The sequence below is a fragment of the Cucurbita moschata genome, unplaced genomic scaffold (assembly GCF_002738365.1).
Source record: "Cucurbita moschata cultivar Rifu unplaced genomic scaffold, Cmos_1.0 Cmo_Scf00005, whole genome shotgun sequence".
In the NCBI taxonomy this organism is placed as follows: Eukaryota; Viridiplantae; Streptophyta; class Magnoliopsida; order Cucurbitales; family Cucurbitaceae; genus Cucurbita; species Cucurbita moschata.
In genome coordinates, this window is record NW_019268521.1 from 3,578,296 (window position 1) to 3,601,456 (window position 23,161).

The window sequence follows — 23,161 nt, forward strand, 5'->3', positions numbered from 1 at the left end:
ATCCAAAATTAAAAATAGTTAGCATTCCATTCAAATATATAGCGTCTACCGCTAACACACGACTAACAACTATTAATATTTATAGTGTCTATAGCTATTAGTTTTAACACTATTTATAGTGTATATAGCTATTAGTTTTAACACTCCATTGAGATTTATAGTGTCCACGCGTTAACATTCAATAAATACTCTATTAAAATTTATTTGGTTTAGTTTTAGTTTCTCTATTTTTAAAAAATATTAAATTTAATTAAAAATTTAATCAAAATTGGTTAAATAATTACAGTTATTTTATTGTTCAATTATGTGTAGTTTATTACTAAACATAAAATTTAAAATTCCTAATTTATTGTTTTCTCCCTTCTATCATCTCTAAGTACAAGTAACCGCCAGGGCAAAGTTGGAAAGTGAAAAATTACAGAACGTCCACATTCCAAAAATTTTTAGTCCAACGATGCTTCTGGCAGTTATATACTTTGATGTCGACATGATTTCTCCACCGCTTGTTTTCCGAATTGCAGTCTTTAAAATCCCAAAATGTCTGCGTTTCTTTCACTCAGTTTCGAAATTGCTCCGATTCACCATTGCAATGGCGGACTTCAAGCTTCACCGTCTTCTTCCCGCTTTTCTCGTTCTGTTTGTTCTACTTGTTCCTTCTGTGATTGCTGCAGGCTGCCAATGTCCTGAAGAAGAAGAAGACGGAGGCGTTCGAAACAAAACCCTAGCCCTCAAATACAAAATCGTCGCCATAGCTACGATTCTTCTCGCTGGAATCCTTGGGGTGTTTATTCCCTTACTCGGGAGGGCATTGCCGGCGTTGAGTCCGGACAAGGATATTTTCTTTGTCGTTAAAGCCTTCGCGGCTGGTGTCATATTGGCCACCGGATTCATCCATGTCCTTCCTGATGCCTACGAGAATCTGACGTCGCCGAAACTGAAACAGAATCCTTGGGCGAAGTTTCCGTTCACCGGCTTGGTGTCTATGGTGGCTGCCATTGCCACTTTGATGGTGGACGCCGGTGCCAGTTCTTATTTCACTCGACTTAATCTGAATAAGGCTCAGCCTGAGACGGACGGCGATGGAGAGATGCATCCTGCATGTCACGCTCATGGCTCTGCCAAAGTCGTCGGATCATCCACGGAGATTCTCCGGCATCGGGTGATCTCTCAGGTACTAGAGCTTGGAATTGTGGTACATTCGGTAATTATAGGGATTGGTATGGGTGTTTCTGAAACTCCAAGTACAATAAAACCTCTTGTGGCGGCCATCACTTTTCATCAGTTATTTGAAGGTATGGGCCTAGGAGGATGCATCGCCCAGGCAAAGCTCAGAACCAGGGCAGCGGTGATAATGGCAGTTTTCTTCTGCCTGACAACGCCAATTGGGATAGCAATAGGCATTGGAGTAACCAACAGCTACGACGAAGATAGCCCAAAAGCACTCATAGTTGAGGGGATTCTGAATGCAGCCTCCGCTGGTATCTTAATCTATATGGCTCTAGTGGACTTTCTGGCTGCTGATTTTATGAGCCTTAGAATGCAGAGCAATGCAAAGCTTCAATTCTTTGCCAATGTTGCTCTTATTCTTGGAGCTGCTTTGATGTCTTTACTTGCCATATGGGCTTGAAACTCGTACCAATCTTCCCACCCAAAATCATTTCAAGTATTTGTTAGAACATAACTTCAAGGATTCTAGTATTAGAATAAACAGCGTTTGACACGCTATAAGTCTTGTGTTGTTTAGTCTGCATTTAGAGAGCTTGATGTGAAGTGTAGAGTTGTTTGATATGAAGTTATGAAGTCTGTGTTTATCTTATATATATACAATATAAATTTGTATGTATATATATATATATATTGTACTATACTATTCAAATTGTTGTGTTTACTATTTTTCTTATAACTTTGAAGTATCATAAATTTTAACAACCGTGCAAGTATTTCTTCATTGCAATATTCACAAATGAAACACATTCTTATCATCTTTATAGCTAAATTTCGCTTTGAGTATTGCTTCAAAGTTTGCTTGATTGTGAATGTGAATTTTAAATGATCTTTGTTATTGATCATCACGTGAAATACTTGAATAGTTTTTGTTGTTGTTTTTTTGTTAATTTGACTGAATAAAGTTGTTGAAATCATAAAATCTTACTTCGAGCAATCTCCAATCTCCTACAGGAAATAGAACCAAAATCTGGAATGGAGAAGGAAGATGAGCCAACCAGGAGTATCAGGTCGAGCTAATCAACGATATCATAGGTCGGGGGCATGCACATTGAGGCGAAGAGAGTCATCTGTGATGGAGGTACACAAAATATATGTATATATTTTAAGCATATGAAACTGCATCCTTTAGCTTCCTCCTCCTGGCGAGTTGGCCAAAACGTTGTCTATAAATTTGCCTAATGAGATAAAGGAGGATCCACCTTCCTTCACACTTTTCCTACTCTCTTCACTTTTGGCTTTCACTTTCTTCCTTATCTCATTACTTTCTTCTCCCATCAATGTCCTGATTCCATTCTTTATCTCTTCTGCACTCACCAATCTCGGCTTACCTTCACCAAAAGTAATTCTATACTCTAATGTGATCTCCACAGCTAATTCCAATTCCTTCACCATCTCGAAGGCATTGAATTGTTGCTCGGCGTGCATAGGCCATGTCGCCATCGGCACTCCATGCCATACACTTTCTATAATTGAGTTCCAACCACAATGTGACACGAATCCTCCTATAGAGGGGTGTGCCAATAGCTCCACCTGTGACGTCCATCCGATCACTCTCCCAATATCTGCTGTTCTATCGAGAAATCCCTCCGGTAGGACGTCTTTGATGTCGGTGTAGTTTCTCGGCGCTTCGAACTTACCCTTTGGTGGGGGCTGCCTAAGGGACCATATGAAGCCAACCCCACTTTCCTCCAATGCATTTGCTATCTCCACCACCTGATCTTCATCAAAGCTCACCATGGTCCCAAAACACACGAGAACCACTGATGATGGAGGTTTACCATCAAGCCATTGTAATATTTCTTCATAATTTTCAGCCTCACTTGATCCAGCAACCCCTGTGTTTTTCAAATGCAAAATGGGTCCAACGAAGTATAGCGGTGGGAAGACTCTGCCATTACTCGATATGGACTCCATGGCATGAAATTCCATTTCCATAAATGTATTGACAAGAATCCCTTTGATTTCTGATCTAAATCTCTTAATATGGTTATGAAACCAAATGGCCTTGTCCTTGTTGGAGAAGAGACTAGGAATGAGTTTACTCGGAATGGGATTAGCAAAATTTGGCAAAGTAATGAACTCAGTATCCGAGTTCAGCAACTGTTCCACCACCTCATTGCTATCATTCTGGTCGTAAAGCTCTCGAAGATGAACACTAAAAGCCAGAAAGCTAGCGCTGCAGGTATAAAACACATAACAAGGAACCCCAAATTCATTAGCCACATCGATCATGGTTGTACAGAACATGTCAATGACAAACCCAGCTAGCTGAGGCGAGTCAAGACTTGTCTCAGAGCCAACCAAGTTGGCGACAGCCTCTCTGACATAAGCTTTGTAGCTTTCAACCAGCACAATGAAGTCCTTTTTACTTTCTTCTGGAAGGGACGGTTCAGGAAGGACGATGAATTGTATAGATTTGCCTGTGAAAGACATAGAAAGTGAGTCGATACATTCAGCAACTTTGAGATCGTAGGGCAGCTTCATGGCGAGCACTGTGACAGAGAGACGAGGATCTCGAGTGACAAGAACATTGGCCATTTCTACTGTGGAAGCAAGGTGACCCATTCCTGGGGCAGGTATGAAAACCATCTCAAACTTCTTCATTTGAGCTGAATTTACAGATTCACACAGAATTGTTGAGTGCTGGGAGATGGGAGGAAGAAGAAAAGTTTGGCGTTTGTAAAAGGGAATGGGATTGGCCAAAGATGAGTGAGTTGAATCGACCTTAGGATATGAATGTGATAAGATAAGATGTGTGGGAAGAAAGTAGGATGAATGTAATGGAGGGTGGATCTTCCTTCATCTCATTGGGCCATTATTAGTTTATTTGATTTGGCTTTTATTGCTATGAACTATTTGATTTTGTTTTTGTACTGTCGCTATGAAAAACCCTTCACTAGCTAGCTGAACTAGAGGGAACCTATTAGGAGATATTGAAAAACCATGTCGGTTGATATAGCAATTTCGTTTCCAATGGTTTAAGGGCTTCAAAGCAACCTGTTATCTATGATCAAAAACAAGTTGAGAAGCGTTTTTTTTATTTATACTGAACAGTTTAGCAGGCTTAGAAATGTCCACAGGGGTCGGAAGCCCTTCTCATCTCCATTCTCACCTCCTACTTCAATCTGTAATCCTCGATTATTTTTTTTTTTTTTTTTTTTGAGATTCGTGTGAAGATTTTTTTTTCTCATTTTTAATATTGTTTTTAAAAAAAATTTAAAGAATAATTTCATCTTCCAATATAATTTTTATAAGAACATTACGATAAATTCAATAAAATGTCAATATTATAATATAGGATTCTGCACTTTATATTATATAGGTGGAACATGATCGAGATGGAGATGAAAGAATATAATCCTCGCCCCCTGCCCTATTTAACTAACAAAGAGAAATCTCTTTCCATTCGCCTTTAGCACCTTCCTCCGGGCGAGCGGGCTTAAACGTCCTCTATAAACTTGCCCATTGAAACATAAGAAGATCCACCTTCCATCACACATCTCCTACTCTCTTCACTCAAGCCTTTCACTTTCATCCTCACCTCACTATCCTCCTCCATTAACTTCCTAATCCCTTTCTCAATCTCCTCCCCACTCACTGCTCTCGGCTCGTCACCTGCACCCTCCTTCCGATACTCCACCGTGATCTCCACCGCCAATCCCAACTCCACCACCATCTCATAGGCATTGAATTGCTGCTCTGCATATATCGGCCATGTCGCCATCGGCACGCCATGCCACAAACTCTCCAACGTCGAGTTCCACCCACAATGCGACACGAACCCACCTGTCGCTGGATGCCCTAATATCTCCACTTGCGGCGCCCACCCGATCACCCTCCCAACCTCCGCCGTTCGATCCAGAAATCCCTCCGGTAAGATGTCTTTGAAGTCCGTATAATCAGTTGGGTCCTGAAACACTTCCTTTGGTGGCGGCTTCCGGAGCGTCCACACGAAACGAACCCCACTTCGCTCAAGCCCTTCGGCGATCTCCTCCACCTGACCCTTCTCGAAGCTTCCCCTGCTTCCAAAGCACAAGAACACCACCGATGATGGTGGCTGCTCATCCAGCCACTTTAGCACATCGGCACGATCCGTTCCCTCAATTTTGTTGTTGTTCAAGTGTAAAATTGGGCCAATGGAATACAACGGCGGGAGATTCAAAGAGGAATCACTTGATAAAGAACATATCACACGGGATTCCAATTCCTCAAATGTATTGATGAGAATCCCTTTCATTTCAGTTCTTAATCTCTTGGTTTCTTCATAAATCCAAACCGCCCCTTTTTCCATAAAGAAGATTCCTGGAATGACTTTGCTAGGAATTGGGTGGATTAAACTCGATACTCTCAAATCAAAATCTGGGTTCTTGAATTGTGGATTCACTGCTTCATTACTGTTCTTTTGACGGTAAATTTCTTCAAGATGTAGGTTAAAAGCAAGATAAGCAGCACTAGAAGTGTAATACACATAAGAAGGAACCCCAAGTTCTTTAGCCACATCCACCATGCTTGTAGTGAACATGTCCAAGACGAATCCAGCAAGGGGGTTTGTAAGTAGTGAGCTAACAGCTTCTTTGACATGGGGTTTGTAGCTGTCGAGGAGTACTTTCAGCAATAGATCTTTGCTATCTTTTGGGACGGGTAATTCAGGAAGAACAATGAGGCGTATGGATGGGTTATTGGAAAGAGATTCAGAAAGGGATTGGATATATTCAGAAGCTTTGGAATCAAAGGGCATCTTCATGCCAAGCATTGTGATAGAGAGACGAGGGTCTCGAGTAACAAGAAGGGTGGCCATCTCCACTGTGGAAACGAGGTGACCCATCCCCGGCATGGGTATGAAAACCAGCTCAAACTTGTTCATTTTTTGAAGAGTCTTGCAGGGAGATGTGGGTGAAGTTTGGCTTGTTATATAACAGTTGGTGCTGGGAAAAGAAGAAGAAGAAGATGTCATGCCTTTGCTGTAAGATAACTGGAAAACCAAGCGGACAAATGAAGATAGAAACTGAATGGTTTGAATTAAATATGAAAGGATAAGATCAATGAAGAATATGCAGAGTCTGCACGTGTGTGTACCGTCGACTATGTTCTTTTTTTCCATTGGTTTCTTGGAAACTTTCTATAAATAAATTATCCATTAGTTTCTATGGTTTAGCTATAAAATTATAACGTAACTTTTTAAAAGAACAAAAAATTTTGAAAAAAAGTTTAGCAGTTTTCAAACCACAAGATCATTTGTACCATGGTGATTACTCTCAACGATATATGTGCATATGTTTATAATGTAGCAAATAAAGAGAGGGTTTCTAAGGGCTCCTCTATCACAAATTCGAGTGAGGTCTTAAGAATACTTCAAGATAGAGCAGTTTATCACGATAGGTGTCAAGTAAAAATGCAGTGATGTATGCAACTGAGGCATTCTAACATACTCGTAAACTTAAACATTGTTCCTACATGATGTGATCAATTTAGTTAGACACTCACCATTTCGAAGGCATTCAGAGAGGACGATGAAGCGTACAGATTTGCCCGCAAAGTATACAGAAAGTGATTGAATATTCTGGGCCATGTTAGGGTTGAAGGGTAGCTTGTGGGTGAGCCTTGCGACAGACAGAAGTTCATCTTGAGTGACCAGAATATTGGCCAGCTCAACCGTGGAGGTAAGGTGACCCGTCCCTGTCGCAGGTATTTCAACCAGCTCAAACTTGTTCATTTCCTAAAGAATGACAAACCAAAAGAGAAAATGAGATATGATCTCAACTGTGAGGATCCATCCAGTGGAGTGGTTCTAGTTTTATGTGCTTGGAGAAGAAGAAAGGTGATGACAAAAGTTAAATAGAACTTGTGGTGCCAGTACTTACAGTGTAACACTTACTCTAGTCCATGGTGGATGAGAGGTGACCCAATCCAGAGAAAATGCGACGTGTGAAGGTCCAGTCCAGCTTTGTTGCTAAGAGATAATGGAGAACTGTTGGACTTTGTTGCTAAGAGATAATGGAGAACTGTAATAGCCCAAGCCCACCGCTAGCAAATATGGTCCACTTTGGCTCGTTATGTATTGCCATCAGCCTTACAGTTTTAAAATGCATATGTTAGAGAGAGCTTTCCAGACTCTTATCAGAAATGCTTCGTTCCCCTCTCCAACCAATTTGGGATCTCACAAGAACACAGATAAGTTCGTGCATTTGCTGAACTCGAACTCGAAGGGAGGCAGAAAGATCAGTAACCTAGTTAGGCTAAGAAAACGCAGCAGTCAAACGAATGGCTTGAGTGAAGCTTTATCAGGCTAAGAAGACACGGTTGAGAATTGTTAGGAGAGGAGTTCCACATCGGTTAATTACGGAGTTGATCATGGGTTTATAAGTAAGGAATACATCTCCATTGATACGAGATCATGGGTTTATAAGTAAGGAATACATCTCCATTGATACGAGGCCTTTTCAGAAAAGCAAAAGCAAAGCTATGAGAGCTTACCTCGTGCAGCATTAGCAGTTGCAGCATTAGCAGTGTTTGTGAGGCTAAATCATCAAGAGCTCAGCCGCTTCTTCTCCTGAACATGGCAAATGTATCATTCATCAGGCTCCAGAAGACCACCGGCATAGGAGGTGGACTGTGGCTTGTAACCAGCATGTTTCATCTCCATCAGTAATTCCTCCAACATGTTGTATATCTGATCGGATTGTGGATGTTTCCTATCCTTTGAAGCAAAATGGTTCATATAACCAGCAATCTCAATCCAACTGCTTCCAGTTTCCTTTTTCAAACCTCTCTCCCTCATCTGTCTTCGAACGATATCGACATTTTCCCAGTTTCTTTCCTCCGCATATATATTCGAAAGCAAAACGTGGTAACCTGTCTTCCCATTTCTTTTCTCCATTTCAAGCAACTTCATGGCAACAACCTTTCCTAATTCAAATTGTTTATGAATCCTACAAGCAGCAAGAAGAGATCCCCAAATTTCCATTGCATTCCCTTGTTCCCCTAATCCTACGACGAACTCATAGGCTTCGTCCACTCTCCCGACCCTCCCCAGCATGTCTGCTACACAACAGAAGTGTTCAGTGGATGGTTGAATGTTATATACAGTTCTCATGGACTCGAAAATTTGAAGGCCTTCGTCGACCAAACCCGAATAACTACAGGCAGACAAGATTGCTACGAAGGTAACTGCATCAGGCCTAATACCAGATTTTTGTATTGTGTGGAACATAGAGAGAGCACTCTCACCCATCCCATGTTGACCATAACCCAATATCATGGTGGAAAAAGTGACTATACTTCTCTCACTAGCTTTTCTAAAAACATTTTCAGCATTGGCGATCGACCCTGATTTGGAATACATGTCAATAAGAGCAGTTGCAACAAAGACGTTTTGGTCCAAGTCGTTACGGATGGAGAATCCATGGAGTTGCTTGCCCCAATCTATGTACCCTGATGGATTACAAGCAGGAAGAATCGAAGCTAGTGTCACAACATTAGGCGTTATCTTTTGGTCGAGCATCTGTCTAAGTACGAGAAAGGCCTGATGGACGAGGCCATTTTGTGTATAGCCAGACATCATGGCATTCCAAGTAGCTTGATCTCTTTCATGACTATAGCTTTTCTCAAATACATTTTGAGCAGCCTCAATCAAACCAGATTTAGCATACATGTCTATAAGATAGCTATCCATTCCCTCAAATTGGATACCATTCCTAAGTAGATAGCCATGAGTTTGCTTACCAATATTGGGGTTTCTAAGATCTGAAGCTGCTGAAAGCAGAGCGGTAACAGCCACAGAATCAATCATCATGCCTTGCTTCTGCATCTCATAGAAAAGCATTAGTGCTTCATCGTTCAATCCATTTTGAACAAAAGCAGAGATCATTGTATTCCATGAAACAACATCCTTTTCAGGCATATAATCGAAAATTTTAAATGATACATCAGTTGAGTTGCACCTGGAGTACATGGCAATGAGGGCGTTCATTACACAAACTTGCGACACGGCTACATTCTTGACGACAAACGCGTGCAACTGTTCAGCTAGTTCAAACTTCTGCAAGTGTGAAACTGCTGCTATGGCTGAAAGAAGAGTTACTTCATCAAGAGCAGCATCTTCAGACTCCATAGCTTGAAGAAAGAGTTGAATTCCTTCAAAAGGACAATTGTTTTGAACATAGGCACTGATCATTGTATTCCAAACCTCCGTGTTTCTCTCCAAACAGCTGTCGAAAACCTTCTTAGAACATTCGAGCCGACCAAGCTCAGCATACATGAAAATTGCAGAGCTCACAACATAAAGGTCGTTAACATATTCCCTGCCGAACTTCACAAGCATTCCATGAACAACATTGGCTTTCTTTAAGTCCCTCAAACATGATAAGGCAGGAAACACATTAACGAAACTAACTGGACTTGGCTTTATTCCAAGTTTCAACATCAGCCTAAATTGTTTCATAGCTTCAGCATACCTCTCCGTTCTAACATACCAAGCAATAAGGGTATTCCAAGCAACGACAGTTCTCTTACGCATTGTATCAAACACCTTGCGTACCAAATCATGCCCCGAATGACCAGGAGCCATTTTACCATCTGGGGTAGTGCTCAAACACATAGAATACATATTCAAAAGGGAATTATGCACAATTCTACTAGGATTCATCAAACATCGAAGAAAATGAGCATGTACGGCCTTACCAACCACGAGATTGCGAGTATCGGCACAGGCCTTGAGAATAGAAGAGTAAGTGTAGGAATCGCACTTAACTTGTGGAGAAGACGATTTCATATTGCTGTAGAAGAGAAGGGCTTCATCGGGGAAGTTGTTGCAGACCAATCCAATGATGATTGTGTTCCAAAGAACGGTGGAAGGGCGAGGAAGAGTGTCGAAGAGTTGGCGGGCAAGATGGAGCTGACCTTCTTGGCATAGTCTGCTGAGGCGGTAACGAATAGTTGGGATTTTGGGGTTGCCTGAATGGTTATTTAGGGGAGAATGAGAAGGTAATGGGGAGAGAGAAAGAAGGGTTGCAGAAGACGCCATGGATGAGCTTCAGAGCTTCTACAATGGCATTCCACCACAGTGAACAGTGGATAGAGAGATCTACAGAATGTCTGACCAATATTTTGTTTATCCGATAGTTTTATTTTGTGGGATTTTACTAATTTTCTATTTCCATCCCAATCGGATATCTTAGTGATCTCTTCGTTTTGACGGTACAAGAGCTTATACTCAAAGTGAACAATATTATACTATTGTGGAGAGTCGTAATTTCTAATCTGGTATCAGAGTTATGTTCTAAACTTAGCCATGTGAATAGCATCCTTTATACTTAAAAGTAGATAATATCATAGTAGATAATATCATACCATTGTGGAGGGTCGTAATTTCTAACATGGTATCAGAGTTATGTTCTAAACTTAACCATGTCAATAGAATCCTCAAATGTCGAACAAAGGACTCCAAGGCTCCAGGACTCCAAAAGAAAAAGGAGTTGAGTCTCGATTAAGGGGAGACGTACTTTGTTCGAGGGGAGGTGTTGGATGAAAGTTTCACATCGGCTAGAATACTATCTCCATTGAATGAGGCCTTTTGGGGAATAACAAATAAGGCATGTAGATTGGAAATCCTACACAGACGACCAACTCTGGAACAAAAAGACCTAATGAAGTAATCCCTTGTCTCTGATTGGAAATGCTAACGGGACAGGACTCGAAGTGGGGGACCTATCTACCGCCTGTGTATATCTCCAGTAAAGTATGTTCCCATAGACATAGACTACATAGACTATATAGCCTACAACCCGCATCAGGTAGCTTGAAAATTCTGACTTAAGCTTTCACAAGAGCACTAGTAGGCTCACGTAGGTGGGTTCTCCCCTATTTTCGGGATGCTAAACTTGGGAGGAAGCCGAGATGGTCCCAAAGCCAAAACAAATTATTTAAATCAATTCAAAATCTTATGTCATAGTTCAAATCACTTCAAAACACCTTTTAAAACTTTCAGCAACAAAAAGAGAGGTACATTAACAACCGCAGCGACAAGAAAACAAGAGGAAAAGCAAGAGAGAGGATTGTTGGGAGCATGGGATCAATATAGGGTGTGGGTGGGGTTTGTGTTAAAGACCACGAAACCCGTGTACGTGTTGCACGAGTACTAGTAGAAACTCGTGTACGTGTAGCACCCAACTAGAAGCTTATACAATCCAGCATCATACCACATCAAGTTTAACTTGTCAATATGATGCATTTGTAAACTATTGGGCAGTAATGAACTGAACTGATAATCCCTCCCAACTCAAAAGGATCAAAATCTTGAGCAATTGATATGGTCACACAAATACAGACCAATTCACATCGGACATAGAGAATTTTTGTTCTAAGTTCCTAATTTGGTATTAATACGTAAAAGAATATTGGGTTAGATTTTGGCATCACAACAAAGAATGGAATCAAATAACACAATGAATCACAAAGACCATTTTTGCATTTTTCTTTTCCCCTTGGAGTAAGAGCAACAACATCCGAGCATCATATAGCAGAAAGACTTGCCCATTTTCCAAGTTCATAAGGATCTGCATAGTAATACAGCTTAATTCTATTGGACAAAGACAACCCTGCTGCAAAAACCCTGAATCCAGAATCGTCTTGCTCTGCTGGGTCATCGGAAAACGCTGCAACGTCTCCGAGAAGTTTGAATATAATTTTCCTCGTTTGGACGAGTCTAGGAAGGTCGAAGTAAAATCCTGTTCCAGCCTTCGCTTCAGGTAGTCGGTACTCAGCTATAGTTACTACAGTATTAGGCTCCTGTAAGAGTAGTAATGGTAACCATTTTCAATGAAATGAAACCTCCATGATTCAATCATACAGAAATGACTTTTGAAACATCATCAATGGAATGCTACAGTAAATTCCCAGGGAAAAAGAAGGACATAAATTATGCACTCCAGCAAATATACTCGTCGTCATCAGGACGAAAATTTTGTTCGTGACGGAATAGTTAGAAGGCAGAAACTATGCTTGGAAATGAGAAAAATGGGATCCTTCTATGCATAATTGTTGTCCATGAAAAACAGTTAATCGATTGTATTCTGACTACCTATGTTTCTATGTTAAAGCTGTAAACTAAACAAAGACTATTAATTACCTGAACAACGGAAACCTGTAGATGCAATACAGCAGGATAGATGTGCCTATCTTCTAAAAACGTAGCTGATGCATCCCAGATTTGTGCATCTGAAGAAGGTGAATGGGTAACTCGAGGTTTTATCGCACCGAAAGCCTCCAGACGGAATCCAGCAATCATTGGTGACGCTAGAGATAGATACTGTTCCAAGACAATATCGTTTTCCACAGCCGTTTCGGCTTCAATTGGCACCTAGAGAAAACAAAAGGGCAGTTAACAGCAAATTAGTATTACAGGAAGTTTGACAGACGCCACAGATTTAAGGCATTATAGATCACAGCAGGATTTCTACCTTGAATCTCCTTACTTGAGGGGCTCTCTCCAACCAGGTCCTATTAGATATATGATCAGAGCCTGATGATGAATCAAGACCCGTCTCTTTTTTCACTGGGATTCCAACTACAATAATTCGTCTAGCATGAAGACAAGGAATAGCTTTACTTGATCCTCCGAACGAGGCACGTAGATTAACTTGCGGATTAACTGGTGCAAAAGGATTTTCATCTAGAGACAAGAGGTTAAAATCTGTCTCATAATTAAAAGAACTGGAACCAAGGCGTTGAAGGCGTAGTGTCATCCAAATGATGCGGCATCTAACAGGATTTTTAAAGGTAAACCGGACATGCCTAGGTGCTCTATCGTCGCTGTATTCTTTTTCTGGCCCAGAAAAATCAAATGAAGATGGATTCAAGGATTGGACATCCCACTTCCCCATATACGACCTTTCTTCCCTGTGAATAAAATTACTCGCCCAGATTTGTACCTGCAATGAGAGAAGAGTGCAAGTCTCAAATTTGACAAGAATTCAATCCCCACCAAGATTCCAAAGCACTATAATAATATATTCCAAATTCATGGTTCAAATTTTTCCCCCATAAAAATGTGCCATCTCGTTATTTTCAAATCAACGAAACGTGTTATGTGTAAAGCAAAACAGTCTAACTGACGAAATTATTTGTACTTGGATTTTGCATTTCTTTAACATTTCATGAAATGTTGAGGAGACACCGCCATGGTGGTAACAAAAAATTGATATATAGATAATTATATTTTGGGGCCATCAGTTGCATAGTACGTACAACAAGAGAGTGCGTACATGCACAGTTTCATATTAAAGAAGCATACTGGTACTATAAGGTTGAAACAGAAACATGACGTCAAAATGCAACATTACATAATAGCACAAACTGACTCTAGTAAAACAAATGGACACGTCAAAAAGATATAACCAACGCGTTGCGAAGGTCATATATCCTTTGCATTATTCTCATAAAAAAGGGGGGGTCCTTCAAGAGAAGTTGTTCACTTGACAAAGAACCCTACACCTCGTGGTAAAATCTCTAATGTTAACTCCAAGGTAAGCTTGAATAGTGCGAAATCAGTCATTTCCCAAATGGATTTCAGTAAGGAGGCTGATGCTCTTGTAGATTATTTTTCTATTAACTTTTGACTTACTATTTCAAGATTGTGACAAGAAGACTCCTATTTCTTCATCCCTATGGGCCAAATTTCATTATAGAAGTCTGTGGTCTTGAGTTTTGTGAAATTTCTCCCGTGGTTTAAGAGGGAAGTTGTATCATGCTCTAGCTTTACAAAGTTTGTTCCACCCTCTCTAAAGTAATTGGATTAACTTGCATGACGAGAATTTATACTTCTTTGCTGGTGATGGTTCTTCCAAAGCTTCTTTTTATTGAAGAGTTGTTCTTGCAAAGCTAGAGTGTAACACTTTATGCCCAAGCTTCAGATCAGGATTTGAAATCCATATTCGACACTTGATAGCCCCAATATTCCCTTGTGACAAGACCACATTACCTACTTATCAGTTCTAAGAGTGAAAACTATCCCCACAACACAGGTTATTTCAGCATGATTTGTCCCCATTTACATGTTTTGTAGGAAAATTCTCAGGAGGCCATCCAACACTCAACATAGAATTGCTCAATGCTCACCATGTTTAATTTTAGAGTTCTTATGATTGAGCCACTAAAATGTTAACTTGAAGCAATCCTGTGTTGGATAACTTCCAAAAAAATTTCTTAGGAAACATGTGAGTAGAACAATGCATGTTGAAAGGACTCGTGTTGGTCTATGAGAATAGCTTTCACTCTTAGAAGTGATAAATAGGTAATGTGGTCATGTCGTAGGGGATGCAAGGGAATGTCAAGGCATCAAGTGTTAAATCCAGATTCCAAATCCTAATTCAAATCCTGGACATGGTGCGGAGAGTTTTTCGAGAAGTCATGAGCAAATTTGGCTTGAAGTTCAGAATTTGATGAAATCAATTTTTTGGTATTGAGAAGTCTTTTGATTTTGTTGCATTAGGATTCCCTCATGGACGGTATTAAAAGGTTTTTTGTTTGTTGGCAATTGGTTCTTGGTTTTCTTTGGAAGATTTGAAGTAGCTATCAGTTATCAGCATTTGGTGGAGGCCTTATTCATAGTTTCATCAGTCTTTCGCAAGCTCTCTGAGTCTTTCAGTCAAAGATATTAAAAAAGTTCATGGTTCTTTAAATGTTAATTTATTTTCTTGGCTAATCGCTATAAGGTTGTATTTGCTATTAGTATCCTTTTTCTTTTTCACTATTTGGGAGTTTGTATCTCTCGAGCTTTCATTCATTTGTATAATATCATTCAGGAGTTGTTTTAAAAAAACATTGGGAAGGTTATATGTCATATACTGTTGGTTAAAACGATTCCTTGCCCCTCAGAACCGTCCAAAATGATCCCGCATTGACATATTTAACTAGATCCTTGCAAGGTACACTGCTGGAATACTTTCAATCTCATGTAAATGGCTATATAGGTTCTAATTATAAACCTATTGGCAACTAACACTAACAAAGAAGCATATTAAGTACGCAAATGTCAGTACTTACAATTGGAGTGTCTCCCGCAGAGTACCCACAAGGGCTCACAAGCAAGATGACCCCACTAACATCAGAAACGGAACCAAGAGCAATAACAAATTCAGCCGAAGTAGCATTTGGAGGAGCTTTCCAATATGAACCTACTGAACCAGAATCTAAGGGAGTAAGCAATGACAAGACTGGTGCCGAATCCGCTGCTGTTTCCACCTACAATACACAAAACCTTGCAACTTATTATGAATTACAAAGTCAACAAAATGGAAGATTTTTGCAAGTTAGATGGCACAATTATTTGAATAATATCAGATAATTTTCAAGAGATTAAAACTGCGAGTATCTTGAACTGACTTTTCTATATCACAGTATTTTTTTAAAGACAAAATCACATTCCATTTCATTTCTTCCAGGATATAAGGTGTGTGGCAAAATGGAACTGATAACAATGCCAAATTCAGCAGGCAGTATACTAACCTTGTAATGAACGCAAGGCTAGGGCAATCATCTTTTAATGGAATGATATCAATGGCAATAAATTCCGAAAATTGTAAGCAATTACTGCTTCAAAGCTAATATGTTTGATGGAAATAACTTCCAAGCTAACCACAAAGCTACGAAGTACAAATATTGCATGTCTAGCAAAAAGATCTTTGAATGATTTGTCATCAACCAAGACAACCTCCTAAAATTTGTTTCCTTTTCATTGCCACGTAAAAGAGCAAAAATCATGTCCACCAAGCTTTTGTAAGAGGTCATCGCTTTGCAATAGCTTCTAACATTATGAGACCAACCCTCTTTTGTTATAGGTCTTTTCCCTCGATAGAGCTATCCATAATGTGAACTTTTTGAAAATGCAATGGTGACAAATAAAGATTTCAACCATATATATTGGTAATTCAAAGTTGCCAAACACCACTCATTCAAGCAGTTCTCCGCCCAAAACTAGAGTTTTTATTCTTCTACTCCTAAATGTAAAGTCATTACTTTTTTTTCAAAATAAAATCTCATACACTATCGTGAAGGTTTTAATTTCCTTTTCTTTTTTAATTAGGTTTGAAAAGTAGAATATAAAATATAATTTCATAATTATACTCGTAAATGAGAAAGTCACATGTAATGCAGATGATAGAAAAAAGCTTGTGTGTAAGACTCAAAATATTACCGAGTTCAAAATGCTGGCAAATGGAAATTCAGCAACAGACTCTTCTCCATTAAGCAATTTTCTTAGGACCTTTTGTACTCGTTGGCCAGCATCAGGCAGATTCTTTCCAGACATCCAATCCCTTACTGATGATCCAATCACCTGGTTCAGAGCTCCATATGCAGCATCGTCTGCACGGGCCTTTCTTCGTGCACTAATTAATCCTCTTACATGGTCCAAGATCAATGCATCAAGCAGAACGTTGGGACAGCATTTTTTACAGACAACACCATCCAAACCATTCAAGACATCAATTCGGCTCCCATGACCTGATCCTCCCTGGCTTGAATAACCACTGTTTGAGACTTCCCTTGAGCTGTAGCTTGTTAGAAGTTGAGCCCCTCTCCCAGCACAGCATACTTTACAAACCTTTCTTTGGCATTGTGAGCATAACAAGACAGGCTGGGGAGTTCCCACTGAGGATGCTTTAGAGGGAAATTGAACTGGTGTTTTAATTTCAGCACGCACCTCACAGGTTCCACCAGAACAGATCTCTCCAAGTTCTGTGATGTTCCAGAAATCCACAAGATTGTCGATTTTATCAAGACCGATAGCAGCAGTAATTTTGTCTTCCAGATAAGTGTGCCCAACTAATGCAAGATTGTTTGCCAATCTGCATAACCTTCCAATATAAATTTCATCAAGCAATAGATTTGGATTTATAGTAGCAGGATCAGTTCCCATTGATAATAATGCTCTATCCCTTTCAGCAGCTGAAAGATTTAGCCGGAGGCGCTCAATTTCAAGTTTCATGGCTTCTTGGAAGCTGAGCTTCTTTTCCTGTATTATTCACATAAATATTATGTCTAAATATGTTACATTAGGATTAGAATAAAAATACAGGATGATTAAATCGTCTTCATTCTTCTATTAGAAAAGATTGTCTTAAATCCATCGTTTGCACACACACCGCTCAAATAATGTCATGCCCAAGCATTCCCCATCTGCTGGATGGTGTTCATAAGATGACCTTGAAACTAAGTGGAATCCCAGAACTTGTACTAGATACTTCAAAGCAAGCCACCGTCTCTTCCTAACTTAAAAGCTATTACCACTAGCTATCATAGCAATTCCTAGTTCTTTCTGATTTAAAAACCACCAATTCAATAATCAACGTGCAGAAAGGGATTTAGTTGGATCTGGAGCTAAAGGAAAGTTACCATAACTGAAGTGCTGACTCCCAATACAAGGTGAAGAAATGGCTTTAAAAAAAGCTCCTACCGGCTGATTCCTAACTGAAAACCTCGTCCTAATTTCCTTTCCCTTATCTGTTACCTCTTGTAACCAACCGAAAATCCACTCCGAGCAAATAGACTTTTTTAGAAAGCTATCCTGGATTTTCCTTTTCAGCCCTCATAGAGCATGTATTATGCATTGCGGGAGGCCATTATCCTATATTTTTTCTTCTTGTTATTTCTTTTCATTTTTTGCTCAACTTGTTCAGATGAGCTAAGCATCTTATATTATCTAGTTATTTGCTTCCTATCATCTACTTTCAGGTTAGCCAGTTTTGAAGTTAGGCTATTGTCACTTAATTTGTAGGTTAGCCCATGATCTGTAAGTAGGATGAGGCTGCCAACTCTTGATGCAACTCAAAAATTGAAATCTAATTGCACTGCTCTCATTTAGAATGGTATCATGATAACCTAACGAAACATAAGAAATCGAAACATACCATGCGAGGTCCTACAAGGGATATGAGACAGTTTATGTACAGTTGGGAACAACTATCGGCAACCTTTGGATCTTCTGCTGGAGAAACTTTGACGTCGGTTTCAGCACCATGAAATCCAACATGCTGGTCCAAAAAATCAAGTAAGTCGTCCCCCTGATGTACAGCAGTTCCGCTAACTGGTTGAGAAATTGTATCTGTAAATGTGACTTCTCCAGACAAAAGGTCAATTAATTGGTCTGCAGAAGAACTCGTTTTAACTGGTTCTGAAAGGTTTTCATTTAATGAAGGGGCCAAAAATGGGTTGGTTCCTGAACCGGAAGAAAAATGATTGATTTCCTTATGAATCGTTTTAGTGAGGTGAGCTAATCTTGCACCTGGTCCTTCATCATAAAACACTCCCCTCCAAGGAAGAGAAACTCCAAGGATCTCTATCTACAATATATGTCAACAAAGTAAAATATATTATAAAGTAGAAGTAAGAGCAAATCCTAACGTAATATGATATATGACAAAGAAATAAGAAGAAAAAAATGATGAGAGAGAGAGAATCACCAAAGATGTAAATTAGCGGGCTATAGCAATTAAAATAATAATAATAAATAATAATAATAATAAAGAAGGTCAACCAGTTAACGGACAAGATGACCTCTAGAAATTGAGTGTGTAACTCAACCAGTTATCATTTCTCACCTCACCAAGTGTCATTGAACTTCTCCCAGAATCAGCAGGATAAAATGTAACAGCAACAACACGAGTAAGGAAGTCCAGTTCACCCTCTGGTTCTTCAAAATCATATAATAATGGAAATGTTGATGCGTCTTGGGAATGGAGGCGTGCACCAGCCCCTGTGATAGCCATATCCTCAGCACTTATTGGCCCAGGTAAGGTTATAAGAAGGTTTGTCCCATTTTCACACTGAGGAATGGAAGCACCCTGCCAAGAAACAACAAAACTATTTAGGAACAACAATAACCACACACTCATATTAACCATTTGCATACATACTGATGATCCATGCATGTAGGAACACATGGATGGAAGAACATACAGCTTCATGTATGTTTCCTTTTGTTTGAAATAGGGTAGTTCTATTTCTGGATACAAGTATAGAGGGGTGTAGGTAAATTGTTATGAATTTAAATTAACTCATTTTGAAAAAAAAAATATAAAAGCTAGAAATAGAAGCAATATGCCGAGGATATATTGCAACATTGTTTAACAATCGGCTGACCATGTGAAAGGTCCTTTTAGTGATTCATGTAACTGCATCAACAAGTAATTGCATCAACAAGTAATAAGTAACAGAGGAAAACACCCAAATGATCCAATATGCAACAGGACAACTGTTGAGGATTTGTAACTGAGTGAAATCAATAGTAGTTTTTTTCTTTTTAGACAAAGTAAATGTCACATGAATGAGCAGCGTAGCAAAGCAACTTCTTTATGCGACTGCACTAACTTAAGAGCTGTACCTTCTACATCTCATGAAATTGAATAAAAGAGGCCCTATGATCATAAAGCACGAAGGGGAAATTTTTAGGAAAGAATACAAACCTCAAGTATTAGTTTTAGCCCGTCTAAATTACGGCCAGTCCTTACATCAACGGTTGTAGGATAAGTTGAATCATCTGCACCATGAGATACAGTAAGAAGAAGCTGACAGACATGGCAAGGCTCAGTTAGGTAAATGAAGAGTTCAACAACGTCTGAACCCTGCGGAAAAACCTGTAGGACAAAGAACACAATACTTTCATGAAAAGCCAGCAAGCAAGACCAAACATAACATCAAGTTTCTCAAGGAGCAAGGTTAATAGGAAATTTGACTATATATCATGTTCCATTAGAACATATGATTCAGATAATAAAAGAATTTCCAGTACCCAAATCTCTCCTTTCTTCTTAAAACTCAGAAGACCAGCTCCACCATTAGAACTTGGAAAGATGTTGGTAACAGGTTTAAGTAAAAAACTGGATGCTCGTGAGAGTACCTACACCAATCCATATAGTCCATCAATGCAACAGACAGAAAAGTGGAGCATAAGTAACACACGATAAACCGTATGTGCATGATAAGGCAATAACCAAAGGAAATAATGCAATACTTCAGCCAGGATATGAAAAATCAAACAGGAAAAAAAAAGTCACATGGTAGACCAGGAATAGCTACAGCACAAACCCTCTTTAAAGATATAGTCCCAAGGAGAGGCTCATAAGCGTATAAAAGGACGCTTCTTGTGAAGCCTAAATAATGGAACTATTTTTAAAAGCTAATAACATTGGGATACCCAGTGCCATCATCAACACTAAGCATGAGGTGAAATCATCTCTCGTTCTTATAATTTATAAATAGGAAAATATGTATTAACTAGTGCATTGAGTAATAAAAAAAATCATAAAAGGCACAATAAAACCATGCGTCTTCCACACCCCCACACCCCCCAAGTAAGAAATATAGATAAATAATTAACAAATAGGAGTCATAATTTTCAAATTATTAGGTATTGAAGATCAAATGGTCCGGAAAATTCTCAAAAGCATACATTAAGAGGCTGAATAGGTATTGATGGAAGATGTTTGAAAAGCCTCATTCCAAGAAACATCTCCAGCTGCTTTTGTCGAGAGCTGTCAACAACGGCATTTTTATATCTTCTCTGCAAAGTAATTTTCATATTTTGTGCTGCAGAAAATTGTTTAAACTTTCCTGGTTCTTCATTGAATATGTTAAGGATTTGGCTATGCATAGCTTTGGAACCAGTATAAAGGGTGGCATGAATATCACCGGCAGCCAAAAACAAATCTGCTAGCTGAGAAACTGGAAATAAAATTGTTGATCTCTTGAATTCTTCAAATGGCATATCAAATCTTTTCCAAGGTTTATCAGGACAAGGATGAGTCCATGTTGTGGTCCTAGTATTATGATCAATATAATATGTTTTCCCTGTCACAGCATCACTCCTTTTTTCCCAGCCTGGTGGCAGTGGAGCTGTATATCCGCTCTGTGTATCCACTGAACGATAACCCATTCCCCAGTCATTATCTAAAGATATCCTTAGCCGCCTGCATTGCTCCATGAAGACTTGGAGAGCACCAAAATAACTAGCAGCATTGGTCCTATCCAAAGAATCGGCACAGTTAAATCGTATGACCCCATTTTGATGGGATCTTATGCAGAAATCACCTTCAAAATCATCATTATGTATGATTTCACCTCTATAATCCTTGGTCTGTAAGCGGGAAGGTAAATAATCCCCTTCAGAAACACCTATTGATATAGTAGGGCCTTTTAGAAGCCTCCACAGCCCTTCAATCGTTAGCTGTTCGCCCTTTAACTTTGTGCTTGCATGCCAGTCATAATTTATTAAATGGATTCTAGTATATGGAAGTTTACCCGCTGATTTAACAAAATTCACAGATTCCTCAAAGTGCTGAACTAAAATAGATTCTGATTTTCCTTCTCCATTCCTAAGCAAATTTATGCAAACTATAGGAACTAAAGCTTTTTTGTTCCGATTTCCTCCACCTACGACATCGATTTTCCCAGCATCATATCTCTTACTCAACCTCTGATAGTACTGAGCGCTTCCTTTATAAGGATCGCAATCAGAAACATATATTTCTGCTTCAGCAGCAGTGATCTTCAGCTCTGCACCCCACCAAATTGGAATAGTTCCCCTTCGCCAAATGTATGTGTTAAAAGGAGTGCTCTGGCCAGGCTTTTTAGGTATCCATACCAGTTGCTCACATTCAACCTCGTTCCCTGTCAGATTTGGAGTATTTGTAACTAGGAGCTTGAATATATTACTTGTTCATATGAGGGAATGAATCAACAAACAGCAGGAATAAACAGGGGCAGTGAACTACGGCAATGGGTAATGAATTATTTTCTAGTACTGAATAAACGCTACAATACCTGTGCTGAAGCACGAATTCAATCCCCTGGCCAAATATCGAGTGCCAGGATGCAGCCTGCTACGACGAGCAATAAGTGCGACAATGCCTTCCATCTGACCGGAACTCCCAAAACTTCGACACTCTGCAAACCCCTACACAATATTACCCACTAAGACAGCAGTACAAAAACTGCCACAATTCACGACATACCATGAAACCTGTTAAAGATTTTGGAGATGATGATGAATTAAGCGAGAAGAAAAACCTGGAGAAGCGTAACGCAATGATGCGGCAATCCAATGTTCTTGAATGCCATCGAGAACCAACTGTTCCAAACGAACTCTTCGTCGGGCTTGTCCAGCGGCATCCGGCTAGGGAACGGTCTCGTGATGTCCCTTGATTCACAAAAGTAGTGTTTCCCATCAATATCAAGCTCGACCAATTCTTGTACGTTCTTGATCTCCCCCTTCCCCTGAACCTGCGGATTTTGCAGCGAAACCTTGATGCACTGACTCTCCAACACCGTGAAAATGGTTCCTCCACCGGGAAAATTCGGAACACTGGCTGAAAGTTTGGTGGCAACATAAAGTAAACCAGAACCGCCCAAGGCAACGTATCCTAAAATGGCTCTAGCTTGGACGGAGGACTTGCAAAGCCATCGCGATCCGTTGGTAATGAAATCAATTGCCTGGGACTCGGACTTGAAGAGGTCAAGGCCGGACTTCCCATGGTAGCGAAGAGCGCCGGTGGTGGGATCGATGTATATCAGCTGGGTGTCGTTCCTCGAAGACAAGCTCGCAACTATATATACTTCGCCGGATTCAAGTGTCAGAACGACTATGGATGTGTCTCGAGAACTCCGGCCACCGGCTGCGGGTGAAAAGGCCATCGACGGCGATAAATCTTGCCGGACCGATACAAAGAGTTTTGATGAGATTCAACTGAATTGGTCGGATCGGGCACATCTGACTAAGAGACCAGCCAGAAAGAGAGACCTCAGAGAGATGAATTTTCCTCTTTTTATTTTTTTTATTTTTATTATTTCTTTCTTTTTTTATTTTTACAATATTACCTTAAAATATTTTCTATGTCAATTTCTAGAAATTCCTATTCTTAAGAAAAAAATAATTTTTAATAAC

General features: G+C 39.7%; 5 protein-coding genes across 10 annotated transcripts; 1 reads left to right on the forward strand and 4 right to left on the reverse strand.

The window, feature by feature from the left end:
• The first annotated feature begins 374 nt into the window (after window positions 1-374).
• LOC111443232 (zinc transporter 3-like) lies at window positions 375-1,818 on the forward strand. The gene has a single exon (XM_023080957.1). It carries the CDS (start codon window positions 455-457, stop codon window positions 1,625-1,627), a length of 1,173 nt encoding a protein of 390 aa, XP_022936725.1. The 5' UTR covers window positions 375-454; the 3' UTR covers window positions 1,628-1,818.
• A 477-nt stretch (window positions 1,819-2,295) lies between these two features.
• LOC111443231 (anthocyanidin 3-O-glucosyltransferase 2-like) lies at window positions 2,296-4,166 on the reverse strand. Its single transcript, XM_023080956.1, has one exon. It carries the CDS (start codon window positions 3,829-3,831, stop codon window positions 2,353-2,355), a length of 1,479 nt encoding a protein of 492 aa, XP_022936724.1. The 5' UTR covers window positions 3,832-4,166; the 3' UTR covers window positions 2,296-2,352.
• A 326-nt stretch (window positions 4,167-4,492) lies between these two features.
• Window positions 4,493-6,933, reverse strand: LOC111443204 (anthocyanidin 3-O-glucosyltransferase 2-like). 2 transcript variants are annotated; one of them, XM_023080919.1, is made up of 2 exons: window positions 6,715-6,933; window positions 4,493-6,154 (listed from the first exon to the last, which is right to left on the reverse strand). In XM_023080919.1, exons 1-2 carry the CDS (start codon window positions 6,847-6,849, stop codon window positions 4,667-4,669), a joined length of 1,623 nt encoding a protein of 540 aa, XP_022936687.1. In that variant the 5' UTR covers window positions 6,850-6,933; the 3' UTR covers window positions 4,493-4,666. The 2 variants fall into 2 exon arrangements, with proteins under 2 accessions (XP_022936687.1, XP_022936688.1); XM_023080920.1 differs by having other exon boundaries at window positions 4,493-6,152; window positions 6,712-6,891.
• LOC111443203 (pentatricopeptide repeat-containing protein At3g22150, chloroplastic) lies at window positions 6,107-10,372 on the reverse strand. Of its 4 annotated transcripts, XM_023080914.1 has the most exons (4): window positions 7,774-10,372; window positions 7,645-7,711; window positions 7,231-7,603; window positions 7,125-7,195 (listed from the first exon to the last, which is right to left on the reverse strand). In XM_023080914.1, exon 1 carries the CDS (start codon window positions 10,247-10,249, stop codon window positions 7,796-7,798), a length of 2,454 nt encoding a protein of 817 aa, XP_022936682.1. In that variant the 5' UTR covers window positions 10,250-10,372; the 3' UTR covers window positions 7,125-7,195; window positions 7,231-7,603; window positions 7,645-7,711; window positions 7,774-7,795. The 4 variants fall into 4 exon arrangements, with proteins under 4 accessions (XP_022936685.1, XP_022936682.1, XP_022936686.1 ...); XM_023080917.1 differs by lacking the exons at window positions 7,125-7,195; window positions 7,231-7,603; window positions 7,645-7,711 and adding an exon at window positions 6,107-6,203 and having other exon boundaries at window positions 7,721-10,371; XM_023080918.1 differs by lacking the exon at window positions 7,125-7,195 and having other exon boundaries at window positions 7,264-7,296; window positions 7,702-10,371.
• A 1,131-nt stretch (window positions 10,373-11,503) lies between these two features.
• On the reverse strand, window positions 11,504-23,045 carry LOC111442961 (probable phosphoinositide phosphatase SAC9). 2 transcript variants are annotated; one of them, XM_023080531.1, is made up of 12 exons: window positions 22,288-23,045; window positions 22,042-22,174; window positions 20,672-21,888; window positions 20,012-20,119; window positions 19,686-19,856; window positions 18,822-19,064; window positions 18,132-18,563; window positions 16,418-17,236; window positions 15,268-15,465; window positions 12,684-13,154; window positions 12,353-12,583; window positions 11,504-12,012 (listed from the first exon to the last, which is right to left on the reverse strand). In XM_023080531.1, exons 1-12 carry the CDS (start codon window positions 22,909-22,911, stop codon window positions 11,737-11,739), a joined length of 4,923 nt encoding a protein of 1,640 aa, XP_022936299.1. In that variant the 5' UTR covers window positions 22,912-23,045; the 3' UTR covers window positions 11,504-11,736. The 2 variants fall into 2 exon arrangements, with proteins under 2 accessions (XP_022936299.1, XP_022936300.1); XM_023080532.1 differs by having other exon boundaries at window positions 22,042-22,164; window positions 22,288-22,385.
• Between the last annotated feature and the right edge of the window lie 116 nt (window positions 23,046-23,161).

Bases quoted from the DNA above. Each gene is read 5' to 3' on its own strand.
- LOC111443232 (XM_023080957.1), top strand. From the start codon at position 455: ATGCTTCTGGCAGTTATATACTTTGATGTCGACATGATTTCTCCACCG.
- LOC111443231 (XM_023080956.1), bottom strand. From the start codon at position 3,831: ATGAAGAAGTTTGAGATGGTTTTCATACCTGCCCCAGGAATGGGTCAC.
- LOC111443204 (XM_023080919.1), bottom strand. From the start codon at position 6,849: ATGAACTTCTGTCTGTCGCAAGGCTCACCCACAAGCTACCCTTCAACC. The intron at 6,155-6,714 runs ATGGTGAGTGTC...TCTTCTTTTCCC, and splicing joins CCTCTCTGAATGCCTTCGAA to AGCACCAACTGTTATATAAC.
- LOC111443203 (XM_023080917.1), bottom strand. From the start codon at position 10,249: ATGGCGTCTTCTGCAACCCTTCTTTCTCTCTCCCCATTACCTTCTCAT.
- LOC111442961 (XM_023080531.1), bottom strand. From the start codon at position 22,911: ATGGCCTTTTCACCCGCAGCCGGTGGCCGGAGTTCTCGAGACACATCC. The intron at 22,175-22,287 runs GTTTTTCTTCTC...AATATTGTGTAG, and splicing joins ATTGCGTTACGCTTCTCCAG to GGGTTTGCAGAGTGTCGAAG. The intron at 18,564-18,821 runs GTGAGAAATGAT...CATATATTGTAG, and splicing joins GTTCAATGACACTTGGTGAG to ATAGAGATCCTTGGAGTTTC.